Source organism: Doryrhamphus excisus, chromosome 11, assembly GCF_030265055.1.
Source record: "Doryrhamphus excisus isolate RoL2022-K1 chromosome 11, RoL_Dexc_1.0, whole genome shotgun sequence".
In the NCBI taxonomy this organism is placed as follows: domain Eukaryota; kingdom Metazoa; phylum Chordata; class Actinopteri; order Syngnathiformes; family Syngnathidae; genus Doryrhamphus; species Doryrhamphus excisus.
In genome coordinates this window covers 969902-988168 of record NC_080476.1, presented here as the reverse complement: position 1 = coordinate 988168, position 18267 = coordinate 969902, and the positions used below count along the sequence as shown (strand labels likewise).

At 40.2% G+C, this 18267-nt stretch overlaps 1 protein-coding gene across 1 annotated transcript; it reads left to right on the top strand.

Moving 5' to 3' along the window:
- Positions 1–573: 573 nt before the first annotated feature.
- On the top strand, positions 574–18205 carry LOC131138198 (paired box protein Pax-6-like). The gene is made up of 11 exons (XM_058086920.1): positions 574–691; positions 4056–4109; positions 10569–10699; positions 10886–11101; positions 11768–11930; positions 13397–13549; positions 15255–15337; positions 15600–15750; positions 16030–16139; positions 16329–16467; positions 16618–18205. The coding sequence occupies exons 1-11, from the start codon at positions 679–681 to the stop codon at positions 16701–16703; spliced, it is 1299 nt and encodes a 432-aa protein (XP_057942903.1). The 5' UTR covers positions 574–678; the 3' UTR covers positions 16704–18205.
- The last annotated feature ends 62 nt before the right edge of the window (positions 18206–18267 follow it).

The window sequence follows — 18267 nt, the reverse complement described above, 5'->3', positions numbered from 1 at the left end:
TAATAATAATAATAATTTTAATTTATAACGCACTTTACATCAAATAAATGATCTAAAAGTGCACATATAGCAGATTGCATGACACTTTTACGTGTAAATTATGTATAAAAATATACGTGTACAAATGGACTGTTACGTGTAAAATACTATATAGTCCGGCCCCCCCGTCAATTTTGTTAAATCAATGCGGCCCGCGAGTCAAAAAGTATGCCCACCCCTGGGCTAGATTAAGACCCTTTGCAGGACTAATGTGGCCCACCCCTGGTTTAGGGCACGCAAAGTGACCAACATGTAGAAGCTATAGATGGTTAGAGCATCCACTTTGCCTGTTTCTGTAGTGGTTCTGTAGCCAAATACTCAGCTGGTCCAGTCGCAGGATTAGGACGAAAACCACATTGCAGAGATCTGCACACAAGCCTGGCCTACAAATGTAGTTAGTATACTATCTCACCGTACTATGGTTTGTATTGTGGTTGGTACTACTATTGTGGTTTATACACTAGCTCTATAGCCCTCCTCCTGTTCCCTCCTATTCCACCTCCTGTCTCCTCCCCCCGAGGACTAGCTCTGTCTCTCTCTGCACTTGTCTCTTCAGTCAAGGAGAAACTAATTGGAGGAAAGAATAGAAGAAAGGAGCTGTTGGAAAACTAAACCAAGCATAAGTTTACTTCTTACAGAATGCCACAAAAAGGTAGGCCTGCTTTACTTTGTCATCTCCCTTCAGCTTCCACCTCTTGGAATTTGCTCTTGTAGGGTTGGAAGTCATTTTAATGCAAACACACTAAATTACTCTCCAAATCTTCAACCAAGGAACAGATTTAGATTAGAACCCAGTTTGACTTGATTTCAATGGATTACTCTTTACTTACTGGACTGTTTTAGTGGTTTAAGAAGCTTCAAATAGTTTCTAATAGTAGCCAACACATCTTATATTTTGTTTTTTTTTAACGTTATTGGAATACTGAAATTGGATTTGGGCACCCCTGCATAAATCCGATGTTATTCCTAAACTTCATTGATCAGGAAGTATCCTGTAAATAAGATATCATGTCTCTGTCACAATCACTGCCTACCTAACAACACGAGTTGGACTTAATTGATTGTCCAATTAAGTTGGCGTTCATGAGGTCATAATCGAGCAAATTAACCGCGCGATTAATCAGGGCGGAATGAATTCAGCCCACATGTGAACATGTGAATTTGCATCATCTGGAGCGGAGGAAATGTGCGCCAATGAAGCCGCTGTGCGCACAAACACCTGAGACCCCCCCCCCCATTAAGAATATAGGAGTATAATAGATGTTTAATAAATTGCAACATGCGCAAAAGTGAGACTAAGACGCCAATTAAAAGCTCAGAAAGTTTTTGTAGTTGATTTGCTGATGATGGCCCATAGAATACTGAAATTTATGGCAGTTTTTCACATTAATTTTATGAGCTCATGATTTTGGGGGTGTTATTAGCTGAAAGTAGGATTAAGAAAAAAACCTTTTTTTTCTTAAATTGAACCACGGACATAAATATAAACATCATTAGGTTAGGAACTCTTTCTTTTCCAACCATTACATTCAAATTGAAATTCAAATGACGATTCAATTATATCACCGCTTGAATCTTTATTTTATTGAATATTTCAATAATTCCAAATAGGCGGTGGAACAACTATTGGGCCTACTGCTTTTTCTAGAAAAGTGAGAAAAATGTCAATATTAGTAAAATAAATCTTTTGCATTGTACGGGATACCTTTATAAAGTCTATATATATTTATGTGTTATATTGATGAAATGTTAACTATTTAAAATGATGATATTATTCAATAAATAAAGGGAGCGGGAGCCATAAGGTCATTCATATATTGTAGTAATTAGCCTTGGACTTCAAATAGAAATCATCTTTGAATAGCGGCGGTATTTCAGCTATTATTAATGTTAAATAATCCCAGAGTGATTGTTTAGTGATGATTGTTTAGGTCATCATCACGCCGGCATGGAGCGCGTCTCGTCTGCGTTTCTTCCCGCTGACAGCCGCTCTATAAAACTTTGATATTTATCATTCGTCCTTCGGCTTCCCTGGCGAGGTTTTGTGCTGCGGTTTTTTTCAAGCCGCAACTAACGAGGCAAATAAGTACACCGAAATCCCGCAGACACACAAAGAAAGGCCAGCGGGGAGCTGCGATCTTTGTCTTCTTTCACAGGCTGGAAGGTGCGGAGCTGCAGCGGGGACGAGGCGCCTCATAGCCGGCCCGGGTCCTTGTATAGACCTCCTTCATCGTCATTATGCTTGGCGTTAAAGAGAAGAAAACTAGAAGCTTTCCAGTCCTTTAAAGTTCCTCTTTAGCCAAGGAGAAAGGTTCGCAGGACTATTTGGAATTCGTCCCTAGCGTTCCCCAATAACAATTCAAGGAATACTGAAGTTGATGTATTCATTCACCCAAAGAAGTACTACTTCAATACAAACACAACTTGGGGATATTTATATCTTTGTGGCAAGAACACATTTTTTTCTTTGCACATACACATTTTCAATAATGCCAAAAATTTTTTTTTTAATAATAACTGCTAAAACAGTATTTTAACTTAATCAGCTTTCTATTTTTTACTTTTCTTTAATTGATTCTTATTCACGTTTTTCATAGTTTTTCATTTCTTTTTAATATTCATAGAATAATATTCTTTTCCTTCATCAGCAATATTTTTATTCTTACTTCAATTGTCTTTAGACACCTCATTTATTTATTCTTATTTCATTTTGCTCTTACAGGTTTTTATTTGATTTGTCTTGTCTGAACTGTTTCATTTTTCTTTCCCTCCGTGTTATCACCACATGAGTTATCTAGCATTAGCAGGGGGTCTTCATACGGCCAAACCAAATATTTCATTTTCACTGTTTCGTTCACGTTTTTGTTTAAATATATTTGGAAAACAATTCCCAAAATAAAGCAAACCAAAAGGCGGCTGTTGGACTTGACGTCACGGCGGTAGAATAAAACCTCGCTCCTCACCACCAGGCATTTCCAAATTCCTTTTTTTCAAACCTTTAAATAAATATCTAAATATCTTGACCCAATACTAATGCAAAAATATATATATATATATATTCCCGCCGCAAGGCATGCTGTGTAGCTTGTTATACTTTTTCTGCAAACTATAAAAAATAAAGATGCAACATTTTAGAAGTACTATAAGTGTGAAATAATGGAAATATTTTGGGATAAAGTCATCATCATGACAAAAAATAAATATACTTGAAATGTTTATAATGAATAAATAAATGGGAAAAAAAATTGTGGGCGAAGGGTTAAAGGAGGTGATGATGCAACTCCTCGCCAATGGATTAGGCCTGGGAGCAATTTTAATGGGCCAAAAAGGCCCACAAAAGTGCATCATAAGAGGATGGAGAAACACACGTGACAGGAAGAGGAAGCCTTTGCATTCAGGCAGCTCATAATTGCCGACCACATAAAAACAGGACTGCATTGTAAGGAAATTTGAAATTCAACTACCCACATTGTTAGAAAAACAGCTTTTTATAAAGAGATATATTTCGAGCATACGTATGTTAGCCATATATTTTTAGCCAAATGTCATAAAAAGCAAATATGCCACAACGTAAACAATATCAAAAATGGTCTATTCCCAGTTTTCACACACCTCTCCACATTTTCCTTAACACAAATTCCCTTTCATTTTCATAAATCATACAACTTCCACATGTCATGTATTCCATGCATGAGCCTCCATTCAACCAGAATGCCTGAGCGTTCCCATTCTGCTGTATGCTACCATCTTCCACTCCACTTAGCCAGTATTTCATGCTCTAGAGCGGGGGGGGGGGGGGGGGGGGGGTCCAAACTTTTTCCACCGTGGGCCTTACACGGAAAAAAGGAAGAATGCCGGGGCCACTTTCATGCATTCTGTCAATCAAAGATGCTAAACCAACCTGATGCTATGCTCTCCGTTTCACATTGTTTACAATCCTCAATGTCCATGTGGGGGTTGCACGCGTTCATGTGCCCCCCACACCATAATCAAAGATGATTTCTCTGTTTGCATAGATTACAGAAGTCAAACGAGCTGGGAGAGCGGCGTCGTCTCCATGATGCAAAACAGTGAGTTGACTGATGTTTGATTCTTGCTGACATTTGACTCTTTATTCAAGCCATCTCTTCAGTCTTTTCAATTCTGAATTCAAAGTTGAAAAGAACGATGGCAATCATTTGGTGGGAACTGCATTTTGTATGTGTGAGTCTCTTTATGTACACCACTAACACTGAAATGTTAGAACACCAGAGGTACACCAAATTACTGTCATTTATTAGGAAGGAACTACCGAATCCTAACCACTACTCATTAGTTCTTCAGTAACTGCACTCAATTTATGTACTTCATAAGTCCTTCAGTAACTGCTATTTGTTGTGTACTTTAGTATATAAAGTGAGACCCTATATATTTACAAAAAACTATTTGATTCATTAATATAAATAGCTATCTGCCCAGCACAACATGAAGCCCCATTGTGCCACTGAAGGAAAAATCAGCCCAGATCATGACTGGTGGGCAATCTAGTCCGGATGCCTCCCTGGTGAGGTGTTCCTTGAGACTACTGCCCAGAGACCCGGACCTGGACAAAATCGAATGGATGGATGGGTTGGGTTCATAAAGCCGACTCCACAGAATGGAGGAGTCTTAAAGGGGACCAATTATGCTTTTTCTACTTTTCTGACCTATAAATGGTAATGGTAATGGTCATGGTAATGGTAATGGTCATGGTCATGGTCATGGTCATGGTCATGGTCATGGTCATGGTTTTATTTCATTTGAACATGCATCAGATTCCAATTGAGTGCATCCCATAATCAGTTCCCAGTTCCACATGTCCAAAAGGAGTAGGAAGAAGCAAGGCTTATTAAATCCTACCCCTCCATCTGGTACTTTTACAATCACTAACTATTACATTTGTTCACTTCCTGCTTTCCTAATATAGTTTAAGTTTTTTTTTAAATCACCCACTTTTCCAAAAGTCCGGATTTATGATCAAATCCTATGTCTTATCAACTCCTATAAAGTTGGGCTCGCAGCCCAAGTCCTTCTCAGCACTCGGGAGTGTGACCAACCACAGTGGTGTGGGCGTGCCTGGAGGCGGGTTACAGGTGGAATAAATGAAAACAGATCGTTTTCGTAGGAAGCACAAAATGCAAAGAAATACAGCTGGAATAGGTGCAGATTCTGTAATATCTAGAAAGCTTTCTGTGCTGGTTATTGTGTGTAGCTGCTCTAAGGAGTCCACAACTCAAAACAAAGGGTTGAAAAATGAGCATAATAGGTCCCCTTTAACATTTTCATCAGGCGTACATACAATATATAGGGGCTGATAAATATTGGGATGATGATCAATACCATCATAAACATGCACGGCACAGCATAGCTGACATTATTGCCAATGGTCCTCCACAATTACACTTCACAAACTTTCCTAAACGAGAGCAATACATGGAATTCCAAAATAGCCCACTAAGTCAAGTCAACATCAAAATGAGTAATTCATGTAATAGTGATAGCCAAAGAGAAATTAAAAACACAACATAAAACGATCCTTAAAATACTTGTGTTGTGATCAGGGACTTAATCAAAACTGCAATTCATTTGACCTTTCCTACTTATCAGTTGAACAAAGTAGAGATGTATGAAATGGGTTGAAACCCGCTGAGCTGCTCCCAGGAGCAGAGCCTCATTTATTGTGTTGAATGCGTTGCATGTGTGTCGTTATGGGTGGGTGTGCTTTGGGGTTGGGGGGCGAGGTGGAAAGTGACTCTCCATATGTCTCTATTAATTGTTTGTTAGCAAAGGGAAGTCAGGGTGTTTTCCTGTGGGAAATGGTGCTGTGATTAACTACAACCGAGCATGGTGATGGTGCAAAGGGTGCAAAAAGGCAAAGGGAGACAGACAAACACATGGATAGATCTTTCACTCATTCAGTCGGTGAGGTCATAATAAGTTCTATGTTGTATTTTCTACCGCTTATCCTCACGAGGGTCGCGGGGGTGCTGGAGCCTATCCCAGCTGTCTTCGGGTGAGAGGCGGGGTACACCCTGGACTGGTGGCCAGCCAATCCCAGGGCACATATAGACAAACAACCATTCACACTCACATTCATACCTATGGACAATTTGGAGTGGCTAATTAACCTAGCATGTTTTTGGAATGTGGGAGGAAACCGGAGTACCCGGAGAAAACCCACGCATGCACGGGGGACAACACGCAAACGCCACACAGAGATGGCCGAGGGTGGGATTGAACTCCAATACAGTAAAGTAAATGGAGAAGTATGAGTGCAGTATAAAAAGGTCATTTTTGTGAAATTGTGTGTAGAAAACTGACATGGTTTCTGGAAAATGTGTCCACAGGAAAAGTGGGACTTTTAGGGATGTGGAAAATTGTTAGTCCGCACGGTAGAAAGTGGTTAGCATGTTGGCTGGCCACACAGATCTGTAAAATGTGGGTTCCAAACTCCGTTTGGACAGCTCCTGGTGCACGTATGGGTTTTCTCTGGATATCCGGATTCCACCCACTTTCCAAAAGTCCAGAACACCCTGGACTGGTCCAATGTCAGCTGTGCTCCAGTGAACCATGTGAAGTGGTTGCGTGCCAATAATAAAAATTCTCAAGATCAAAGGGAATTTGCACTTTAAAAAGTAGAATTTTGGGAAAAGTGGACATTTTTTTAGATGTGGAAAATGCTTTGATGCTGTAATAGTTTGAATTAGGCATGTCCAATATTGGGTTTTTTTTTTGCAGATAAACTAAGTAAAACTAAAATCATGCTTTTTGCTAACAGCAGAAAGGACACGCACCAGCAAATACAAATAGACGGTGTGGACATTGAAAGGGTGAACGAAAATACACTTCTGGGGATCATAATAGATGAAAATATGAGCTGGAAACCTCATATTACAAATATACAACATAAGGTGGGCAGAAATATTTCAGTATTGAACAAAGCAAAATTTGTTCTCAATCAGAAATCACTCCACACTCTTTATTGCTCTCTGGTTCTACCATATCTTACTTATTGTGTGGAAATATGGGATAATAACTATAAAAGCAATCTTCACTCGCTAAATGTACTGCAAAAAAGGCCAGTAAGGATAATTCATAATGCCGCCTACACAGAACATACTAACTCCTTATTTGTAAAATGACAAATACTTCAACTTGCTGATATAGTTCATCTTCAAACAGCTAAAATAATGCATAAGGCTAAAAATAAGCAATTAGCTAAAAATGTCATCCAATACTTCTCTATAAGAGAGGAGACATATGATCTCAGGGAAGAAGTACATTTGAAACACTTCTATGCTAGGACTACGTTATGCTAGCCATAGCATTTCAGTATGTGGAATCAAACTATGGAATGGATTGAGTAAGGAAGTCAAACAATGCACAACGATGAGCCAATTCAAGAAACAATACAAGCAGTTGATGTTTGCTAAATCCAAGGATGAAGAGTCTTGAACCAGTCATGATGTGCTATATATATCACTATATTGACACGCACTATGGTACACATTATGGCATTGGATGCTCATATCACCGAGTACTTTGGTACGTGATAAAAAAACAAAAAAAACAAACTTCAACTACATTCGGAAAGCAGGAAGTGAACAAATGTAACAGTTAGTGATTGTAAAAGTACCAGATGGAGGGGTAGGATTTAATAAGCTTTGCTTCTTCCTACTCCTTTTGGACATGTGGAACTGGGAACTGATTATGGGATGCACTCAATTGGAATCTGATGCATGTTCAAATGAAATAAAACCATTACCATTACCATTACCATTACCATTACCAAACAATATGCCGATATTGTCCAAAGCTCAATTGCCGATTCTGATATCCACCACCGATACCAAAGAAATGAAATCAGTGTGGTGACACCAATATCGTTTTAGACATTTCTCTTGGAGATGAATAAAGTACGTGTCGGTCCGTCTGTCTGGTTGTAGCCACTTTAGCTTCCCTTTCGCTATTGCTAAAGTTGCTTGTTGTTGAGTCGAGAGTAAACTGTGAGGACGTCACTAAGTATTTCCTTTTATTGGTGCCTCTGGATGCCTTAATGATGAATGGGAAATTATAATCTATTGAACAGACTTAACCACGTATACGCTGTATGCTTACAGATGTCATTGTTGGAACAACTTTGATATTTGTAACGACTGGTCAGGACTACAATAACAACTGTTCCACTTGACTGGAGTGCGTATGTTTGGATCGTATGATACGTTCATGCCCTTTAGAGAGCTCTCTAAATCTACAATATGCTTTCCCCGACTGAGCCATTAAAAGACAATAGACAATTAATTTATTGCACAGTAAATCCCTTCTTAACCTGCACTGTGTCACATTGGAGCAGCACAGCACTCGAACCATTTGACGACCTCCTTTAAACCAACTCAATAGGCTACTCTCCTCACCCGGGGTGGCATTAGTGCACTAGTCGCTGGGCTGCTGGGGGGACATTCAGGTGTCCAAAGCAGTTTGGGGCCGGTAGTTCATTTTTTGTTGGTCCCCATCATATTTAAAAAGAATAATAATAATTGAAACAGCCTGTATCAGATCATGATTAAGGCCACACTGAAAAGTATTAGCCTCAATTGGGATATTTGAGAATAATTAAAATAAAATAGTCTTAGCTGGCTTTATAATTATCTGTTTTATGACATGTAAATATGTATGTATCACAAAATATCAATAGTGGCCACTGCATCCTTTCATTTTATTTTGCATTATATGCTACCCCTGGGGTGCGGAATGTCCCCTACCTTTGACGGGTCCTCAGTCAAACTGCTGTAGACATTTATGCCATTATTCAATAACAATTACATTTTGTAAATCCTTTGAGGGGAAATTAAATTGTTTAATCCACACACACACACACACACACACACACACACACACACTTGCAATTCATCCCAACTGTGCAGTATGTGATGGGTTTGAGGTCGGGCTTCTTGTTCCAAACTTGTCCTTAAAAGCTGTGTCACAAGACATTTCCAAATATAGTATATCATCAATGTAATTACACAGATGTGATATATATTCATTTCCCAAAAGAGGTTGAACTTCATTAGCATAAAAGGAATACCTAATTAGGCTCCATGGATGAATGGATGAATACAAAAATAAAATCAATGATTTTTTGAAAAATCATTGTGATTGATTACTAAGAGTGTCACAAGCCAAGAACAAGTCAGGATAAGATTTTAATATGACTTCTATGAAAGGTATACAATGAAAAATATATATTTAAAAATCCGATGATATATTACAATCTACTCATTATAATTTAATTTCTGTGATATTATACTTTGTATGCTAGCGGGCCCGCCTCCACCCACCGAGATGATTGACAAAAGGGCTCGCTTGCTCCGAACGTTCTACGGTGCTAAAACCGATGCACAGGATCCTCTTTGGGCCTTTTGGAGGAAAAACAGACAAGCAATAAAACATGGCAACATCATGAGGCCAGCAAAATGATCAAGTTCTTATTATAATTATTAAGGCTGTCAAGAGATTCAAATATTTAACTGTGATTAATCACATTTAGTCCATGGTTAAATCATAATTAATTGCAGATAGAAATAGTCTTTGTTATCTATAAGAAGTGGAGATGTTCCTGTTCATTTAGACCACACGTGTAGACGGCGTTGTGATGTTCTGAGTATGCCAATGTCCCTCGCTGTCATCTAGAGACGATGACAAATCATGGTTGGAGATACGTACATATATTATGAAGTTGGAATTGTACTGCTGTTTACGTAATTCATGAAATAAATGAACATATCCAGTATATCTCTTCCAGTAGCGAGCATATCATGTCAGCGGGGTATATGGTTACTGGCAGGAAGTAGGTGTTAATTACCTGGATCATATCCATGCCATTCAGAATATGCTTCACCATCTGTAGCTATTTGGCTGTGGCTGCCCTTCCACAGCCTCGTTGAGCAGCATCCACGGTCTCGAACTGGTGTCCATTTTCGTAAACGTCCCTCGCCATTCATCTGCAGATGTGCTCAAATAGATTTATATTTGGGGAACATGCAGGATGGGCCACAAGAGTGGGCTTATTCTGTGGAGTAAGAGAGTGGTCAACATGCTTGTTTACCAGAAAATCACAGTGCATGTATTCATCCTTCTTCTCACAGTATTATTTGAAAACCTGACGCAGTCCCGCACACAATCAAAGTCCTCTGCATGCTCCCAAATCCGTACTAAGGTGGTACTCATCCCCAAATTTTGCCCACACGGGTTGGGACTGGGGCGTTGCAGCCGCTGCCCCTCCAAGTGTTCGGCCCCAAAGGTTGCACCAATCTAAGCTTTTCAAAGTTCCAACCCGATGAGACATTCATGAGGCACATTTTGCAGGGTGCAAAACTGCTGGTTCTGGATGCTGATCAGTGGAGGGGATCGGATGTCAATAGTTTTTCACTGATATCGACCGTTCTATGGCCGATATCACATTTGAATCTTGCGATATCTCGATACGTTTCCTTCCTGTTTTGTGCATGTAGGTCACAGTGGGATAAACCAGCTTGGAGGTGTGTTTGTGAATGGGAGACCTTTGCCTGATTCCACTAGACAGAAGATAGTGGAACTGGCCCACAGTGGGGCTCGACCATGCGACATATCCAGAATTCTACAGGTACAGTGGTAAAAGTATGTGTGTTAATTACGTAAACATTTTATTTGGGGTCACAGATTGCAACTTAATTGCTTTGATGTCCACCTTTTATTATCGAGCAAGCGATAACGAGACACAAAATACTTTAACATTTCATACTCGAGTCATGCACTTCACTTTTTCTATGTGACATTTCTGTTTTTTCAGGTGTCTAATGGCTGCGTGAGTAAGATCTTAGGCCGGTATTACGAGACAGGTTCCATCCGTCCTCGGGCAATCGGAGGAAGTAAACCCAGGGTGGCCACTCCAGAAGTCGTGGGCAAAATCGCTCTGTACAAACGAGAGTGTCCATCGATCTTCGCATGGGAGATCAGAGACAGGCTGTTGGCAGAGGGAGCCTGCACTAATGACAACATACCAAGCGTAAGATTTCACTTTTGCATGTCAGCGAGTCAAACGAGTGTCGCTATTCACCATGGTAACAAGGATGAAACACTAACTTCATATTTGACTATTTCTATATACGTATTACACCAGCGTTGTAGCAAAGAACATATCTCGAGATGAACCTCACCTCTGATGACTCGTGCATTTCAGGGCTGTCATATGATGAAACATATCAATTAATCAAATTAATCCCAGATTTTAAATGAATTAACCAGGACTAACTCATTTCCAAAATTCAACCTCCTTCTATGGCTACATAAACATGCAACATACCAAAACAAAGAAAGTTTGTTTCCACCTTTCTTTAATAATCAGCTGTAGAGCATAGACATAATCATAATAAATATAATAAATATAATAAAGAGTGCCCCCGAGTGCTTACTGTAAGTGGGGAAGGACAAAGTAAGAAGCCAAAAATGTACCACTTGCATGCTTTGTTCACTGTGGCCTCCATGGCTGACTCCATGCAGTGCAACATCAGGTAATATAATGAAGGTACTGCATCATCAATGTAACATTACCGCAATACTACATATGATTTACCATTCAATATTTTTCAACCACAAAACAGACATCCTTTATTAATTCATTCATTTTGGAAAAACCGCCAGTGATGTTCAAACCATGTTTCTCTCTCATTAGGTTTCTTCGATAAACCGAGTGCTCAGGAACCTGGCCAGTGACAAGCAGCAAATAGGCACCGAAGGAAGTGAGGCCATGTTTGAAAAGCTCAAAATCCTTCATGGTCAAGCCTCCTGGACAGGGCGCAATGGCTGGTACGCTGGTTCCACACTCGGTGCCACTGGTAAGAACCTACATTTCTCACTATAGTCGCTTTTTTAGGAACTAGAGTTTGGGATTAGAGTTACTGTACATTTTCAGGAAGGGAGGGTATGTTTGAAAAGCTCAAAATTCCACCCAACCAAACCCCCGAATTCTGATCTTAAAGGGCACCGACTTTACTGTTTTGGGGCAGATGTTGCAGAATTCAGTTCAAGTTAAGGGAAATCTGCCCTTTTTTTCAGAATCATCCACAAAACCAATGTGAGACATAAACAAACGTTTTTCTCTTTCCTGTGAGTTCCAAATAGGTAAAACTTGTTCGCAATTTTTTTTAGCATTTTTCTAAGAACGCGAACTGAATGCAACGTATTTGTAAATAAAGAACTTAGAATAAAGAACGTGAACTCGTTCAGATTCATGCGACACATGAAGTACTGGCGTAACAATACCGCAATTCTTAAAGGGGACCCTTTATGCTCATTCTTGGCACTTTGTATTGAGTTGTGTGCTACTAAAGAGCAGCGACACACAATAACCCGCACAGAAAGCTTTCAAGACCTTCCTGATTCTGCACCTCTTTCTGCGGTATTTCCATTGACTTCCTGCTTCCGACCCAAACGGTCTGTTTAATTTAGTTAAAGTACGCCCATTCGGCTGTGATCCAACACACTCCCAAGCGCTCCCGAGGACTTTGCATGAAACAACACTATCATTTGTTGTGGCTTTTGTTTTCAGGGTGCAAATAAATAAACATGCAAGGGTAAAAAGCATGAAAAACACTTCATATTTAATATTGTTCTATAATGTCGCTAGGACAAAACACAATTGTAAACAGTGAACAGTTTTAGGTGGTAATGGATGTTATAATGGTAATGGTAATGGTAATGGTAATGGTAATGGTAATGGTAATGGTAATGGTTTGATTTCATTTGAACATGCATCAGATTCCAATTGAGTGCATCCCATAATCAGTTCCCAGTTCCACATGTCCAAAAGGAGTAGGAAGAAGCAAAGCTTATTAAATCCTACCCCTCCATCTGGTACTTTTACAATCACTAACTGTTACATTTGTTCACTTCCTGCTTCCTTTCTATCATACAGTTTAAGGTTTTTTTTTTTTTTTAATAATGCACCTCGTACCGAAGTACTCTGTGATATGAGCATCCAATGCCATAATGGGTACCATAGTAATTGTCAATATAGTGATATTATATAGCACATCATGACTGGTTCAAGACTCTTCATCCTTGGATTTAGCAAACTAGAAAACTTTAGAAAACTATTTCTAGTTTTCTTTTCAAAACAATCTTTTATTTTCACTTTTCACCAAACAAATTTGAATGAATGAGCTTTGGACGAGTTCAAAATGAAAAGTGAACGTGAACTATTTCTGTTCATTCTTTGTGAACTAAACTTTGAACTGGATGATTAGAAGTAGGCACAACACAGAATACTGATATGTGCTTGTTTCCTCCATCCTTGAGGTAGAATGTCCACAGACGGAAGGAACGGAAAACACAATCTCAGCGAGCTCCAACAGTGACGATCCAGAGGAGACTCAAATCAGGCTTCAACTGAAGAGGAAACTGCAAAGAAACCGGACCTCGTTCACACAGGACCAGATAGAAGCACTTGAGAAAGGTGTGCATCTATGTGTTGTGTAACAGCTCTCACGATATGGCCGTCTAGCGGCACAGATGAGATGTGTGTGTGTGTGTGTGTGTGTGTGTGTGTGTGTGTGTGTGTGTGTGTACTGTAGATGCAGACAAATACAAATGTCTTTTTCCACTAAAATGGCTCATAGTTTGTCATGAAAGGTAATAGAAAAGTAGGGAAAGGAAAGTTTTACTCCAAAGTGAATATACGGTGGTGTGAAAAAGTGTTTGTCCCACCATTTCCTAATTTATTAATTTTTTTGCTTGTCACACTCAAATGTTTGAGACCATCCAACAAATTGAAATATTAGCCAATTAGTCAATATTAGTCATTAAACACCAAATGCAGTTTTGAAATGAACCTTTTATGACTAAAGGAGATAAAAATCCAAAACTTCATGGCCGTGTGTGACAAAGTGATTGCCCCCTAAAGCTAATAATAACCGGTTGGCCCACCCTTAGCAGCAACAACTGCAATCAAGCGTTTGTGATAACTGTGATACGGCGCTAATGTTGGCCCACTCTTCTTTGCACAATTGTTGTTATTCAACCACATTGGAGGCTTTTCCAGCATGAAGAGCCCTTTGAAGGTCATGCCACAGCATCTCATTCAGATCAGGACTTTGACTAGGCCACTCCAAAGTCTTCATTTGGTTTTTCTTCCTGGTGTGTTTTGGATCATTGTCTGCAGAACCCAAGTTGGTTTCAGCTGATGGCCGGACATTCTACTACAGGAGTTTTTGACTAGATAGCAGAATTCATGCTTCCATTTTTCACAGCAAGTCTTCCAGGTCCCGAAACAGCAAAACAGCCTCAGACCATCTCACTACCACCACCACATTTTACTGTGTTACTTTTACTTCAGATGTAATGGGACACACACCTTCAAAAACGTTCAACATCGCAGCTTATTTCCCCAAAGGTCATGGAGATGTTCATTCATTCATTCATTTTCTACCGCTTTTTCCTCACGAGGGTTGCGGGGGGTGCTGGAGCCTATCCCAGCTGTCTTGGGACAAGAGGCGGGGTACACCCTGGACTGGTGGCCAGCCAATCACAGGGCAGGGAGAATATGCAAACTCCACACAGAGATGGCTGAGATGAGATGAATTGAACCCTGGTCTCCTAGCTGTGAGGTCTGCGCGCTAACCACTCGACCACCGTGCCGCCCGTCATAGAGATGTTGTCTGCCAAAATAGAGACAAGCCTTCATGTTCTTTTTCTCCAACATTGTGGAGTCTTTTTGTGGGGTCTTTTGTGACCTTTTGGATGAGTTGTCACTCCACCCTTGGGGTCATTTTGTTTGGCCGGTCACTCCTGGGAAGCTTCACCACTGTTCCATTTGTGGATAATGGCTCTCCCTGTGGTTTGCTGGAGTCCAAAAACTTGATAACCTTTTCCACACTGTTGGATCTCAATTAAGGTCCATTATGTCTCCCTCAATAATAAAAAACTTCATTAAAAATGCATTTTTCTGTTCAGTTGTACTGTCATTGTCTAATATTTACATCTGTTTCATGATCTAAAACATTTAAGTGTCACAAACTTGTGTGAAAAAAAAAGAAATCAGGAAGGGAGTAAACACTTTTTCCACACCACTCTATGTCGTACAGTACTCGTACTCTTACTCTATACAGTACAGCTCCCAATCACTCCTAAACTGAATGACACATGTAGTCTTTTATTTTCAGAATTTGAAAGGACTCATTATCCAGATGTGTTTGCACGAGAGCGTCTTGCCAACAAAATAGACCTACCAGAAGCACGGATACAGGTATGCTTTTTCTTTACATTCCTTACACCTGCTTTGTGAAGGTTTGCGTACGAGTACTAGCATGCTTGCGTTATTCATAGTCATTTTTGCTTAGCGCATCATTGGTGCATTATCGCTAAAACCAAGATCATCCACAAAGACCTTGTGTTCTTTATTATGGATATGTCTTCTCAAGCGCAGGGTTTACAAGGTTAACAGTTCAGCCTCGGCAGAACTTCTTAACATTGGACTAAGGTTTTTCTCTATTTTGTAACATTCATAGGTTTGGTTTTCCAACAGAAGAGCAAAGTGGAGACGGGAGGAGAAGTTGAGAAATCAACGGCGCCAAGCGTCCAACCCCTCCAGCCAAATTCCCATCAGCAGTAGTTTTAATGCCAGTGTTTACCAACCTCTACCCCAAACTACAACACCAGGTACTGATGACAACGAGTACTGTATGGACTATCAACTTAAATGGGTCATAATTCCAAGTGTTGATAGTTTATGTGATTTGGAATACCAGGGATCATACATGCATATTCATGGATGAATTTATACTTTATACAGCTTGGCTTAATGGGTGAATATGTTGGTTGACAAACATGTTTGGAATCGGAAAATTGCAAAATATTTCATTATTTTTTTAATGGTTGTTTTTAATATGCTTATGCATAAGCTTCTGACGGATCCCCTTGTTTAAAATGTATTTCCAGTGTCCTTCTCCTCGGGATCTATGTTGGGGAGGTCTGACTCCGCCCTGTCCAGCAGCTACAGCCTACAGCCCATGCCAAACTTTAGCATGGCAGCCAGCCTACCCATGCAAGTAAGACTGCTTTACCAACAATTCATGACATAAGTACTCATCCTTTTCACAACAACATCAAATCAAACCCAAACAAACATTGTACTAAATCTCACACAAACATGGAACAGTGTACTTGTGTCCGATGTGTCTCACATGACGGGCAGCGTACTTGATGGTTTCATGGCTTTTATTCATCTGTACTTTCAGGCATCTAGTCACACATCTTACTCATGCATGCTGCCCACCAGCTCAGGTGCCAATGGAAGAAGTTATGAGACCTACACTCCTCCGCACATGCAACCACACATGAACAATCAGTCCCTGACCTCGTCTACATCATCAACAGGTACTTTGCTTTCCTTTTACTCACCCTCCTAGGTCAGGTATTAAAGATGAACTGTCGAGTAAATAAAAGATTACTTTGAAAATGTACTTCATTGTGTGGCTTTTTTCAAAATTGTAATCACAGACTGACCCATTTTTACTCTTTCATCAGGTCTGATTTCTCCTGGAGTCTCAGTTCCAGTCCAAGTTCCAGGAAGTGAAACAGACATGTCACAGTACTGGCCACGTCTGCAGTAATGTCTTGTAGAAACACTCGTGTGGCATATTCTCACTTCATAAGTCAAATTTCAGATGGAAATTTTTATGGCAAAATGGTATACATTGTAACTTCACTTTTGAGAAAAGTGCGAGTTTGGGAATGGTTCAGATTGAAGGACAGCCACAGTACTTAAAGGGGACCTATTATGCTTCTTCCACTTTTCTGACCTCTAAATGAAATTGGAATGTAGTATTTTTGTGTTAAACAACGGCAAAGTTTCAAATAATGAGGTTTGTGCATTTTTGGATGAGCCCTGAAAGAAGTTTGGAATGGCTCAAAACGCTCGATTCCAGAGGGTGTTGCAAAACTGTTCCTTTGTGATGTCACAGGAGAGCGGGCGTCCTTATTGGGCGTGACTCTCTGCCCTCCCCCAAGCTCTGCTTCTCTGTCGACGTTGCTCGCAATGGCTTGTAATGTAAAAATCCACATTTGTTTCCAATTCCTAAAGATGCCACCATCAGGCACAAGCGGTTGAACTTCCTGATTCCCTACCAGCAAAACAAATCGGGCATTTTAATCTGTCAACGGCATTTCCCACTGGACTGCTTAGTGAACATGGGCCACTATGCAGCTGGACTAGCCCACAAACTTTCCAATATAACTTGGTCGTGGAGAAGAGTCAGAAGAGTAAGCAGTTAGTAAAAAGTCATGCAGCAAAAGCGCTTCTCTCGGTAGCAGTATAGAGTGTGCAAGTTCCAAGTTTTTTAAAACACTGGTAGTCCCGCAAAAAATGTGTAATGACCATGAGACACTACTGATGTTGTAGAAAACCTAATGCTAAATGCTAAAGCTACTTCCCATTGAGAGACTTCTTGAAGTAGCCTCTTTTGTTCGGACTATCCGGTCGCTACTTCTAGATCGCAACTCCGAAATAGTTGGGTTCACAGCAAGTGGCACAACAAGTCCTTCTAAGCACTCGGGGGTGCGACCAACCACAGCGGAGTGGGCGTGCCTGGAGGCGGGCCGTGGGTGGAATACAATAAAACAGACCGTTTTCGCTGGAAGCATAAAATCCAAAGAAATACAGCTGAATAGGTGCAGATTCTGGAATGACTAGAAAGCTTTTTGTGCTGGTTATTGTGTGTAGCTGCTCTATGGGAGTCCACAACTCATTACAAAGGGCCAAAAAATGAGCATGATAGGTCCCCTTTAATGGTCAATATCAACCATGGTAACTAACAACTTTCTCACTACGTCAAGGGAAGAGTGAACCATTCTTTGGTAACAAAGACACAAATTGCCCAAAGGCCATTTTACCACCAAAAATAATCCAACCCGAAGATGTGAACAGAACAAATGTCTGCTCTGAACGTGTTTCATTGGCAGGTTTCAAAACCTAGCAATGTGTACAGAATTTCATAATCTAGTGAGGTGTTTGCTATTGTAAAAACCGTGACAGGCACTGCTGACTCCCCCCCCCCCGTTCTAATTCCAATACTCTGATCTCCAAATCAGTAAACCAAATTCATATGAGCTGAAATCACAACCGAAGCTAAGCCATCATACACAGCATGAACAACAAATTGTGTTTTGGCATGAAAC